The sequence below is a fragment of the Glossina fuscipes genome, unplaced genomic scaffold (genome assembly GCF_014805625.2).
Source record: "Glossina fuscipes isolate IAEA_lab_2018 unplaced genomic scaffold, Yale_Gfus_2 121, whole genome shotgun sequence".
Taxonomy (NCBI): domain Eukaryota; kingdom Metazoa; phylum Arthropoda; class Insecta; order Diptera; family Glossinidae; genus Glossina; species Glossina fuscipes.
In genome coordinates, this window is record NW_023998464.1 from 3,861,496 (window position 1) to 3,862,164 (window position 669).

General features: G+C 34.1%; 1 protein-coding gene across 1 annotated transcript in view; it reads left to right on the forward strand.

Moving 5' to 3' along the window:
* The window catches only part of LOC119640501, an 8,727-nt gene extending 8,307 nt beyond the window's left edge, over nt 1–420 (forward strand). The window contains exon 8 of the mRNA XM_038038587.1: nt 353–420. Within this exon, the coding sequence (XP_037894515.1) occupies nt 353–420 (68 nt within the window). The remainder of the gene's footprint in view (nt 1–352) is intronic.
* The last annotated feature ends 249 nt before the right edge of the window (nt 421–669 follow it).

Here is a 669-nt window from a genome sequence, read left to right on the forward strand (position 1 = left end):
ATGTTTCGGCTACAATTGCTAGTGTTGTTGTTTTTTGTTTTGCTCTGCGAAATCTTGATAACTTGATCTGACAATAGGACGTCAAGTGTGTATATTCTGCTGGGAATGAAATATATATCACTTGTTCCAGGGGGTCGGAATTTCGAGATGTTAATATTGTTTTTCTTGTCTACGAAAATTGTTCTCCGAATACATTTAGTGCTGCCTTTATGTTATTCTTCTTGATTTGATTATTACTACCATTTTTTTGTTAAGGCTTCTTAATCTTTGTCTCAGTTATAGGACTTTAAATTGTTTCTTTTAAATGAGACACTCTTTTTACGCTGTGTCTTTCTCCAAAATTGCTCAATAGTTTGCTTTTTAATCTGGCAATTTACTACAATGACTGCCTTGGTTTTACCTTTTATAGTCATAATCTGAATAACATTAGAGACACATCAGCGGAAAAAAAATTTTTTGCTCGTGTTTTCTTGCGACTTAGCAATGTTGTTTTACAACAAACGGCGACTATAGTACCGATATATCAAGTTTGATACAAAATCATAACTCAATAATACAGAATAGGTTTGCTAGTCTGCTTTTTATTATGTCGGGGACCTAAGGGCTCATCGTACGCACTCAATATAAAATTCACTGTCTACATCAAGTTAACGAAGGTTCACAGGCTGT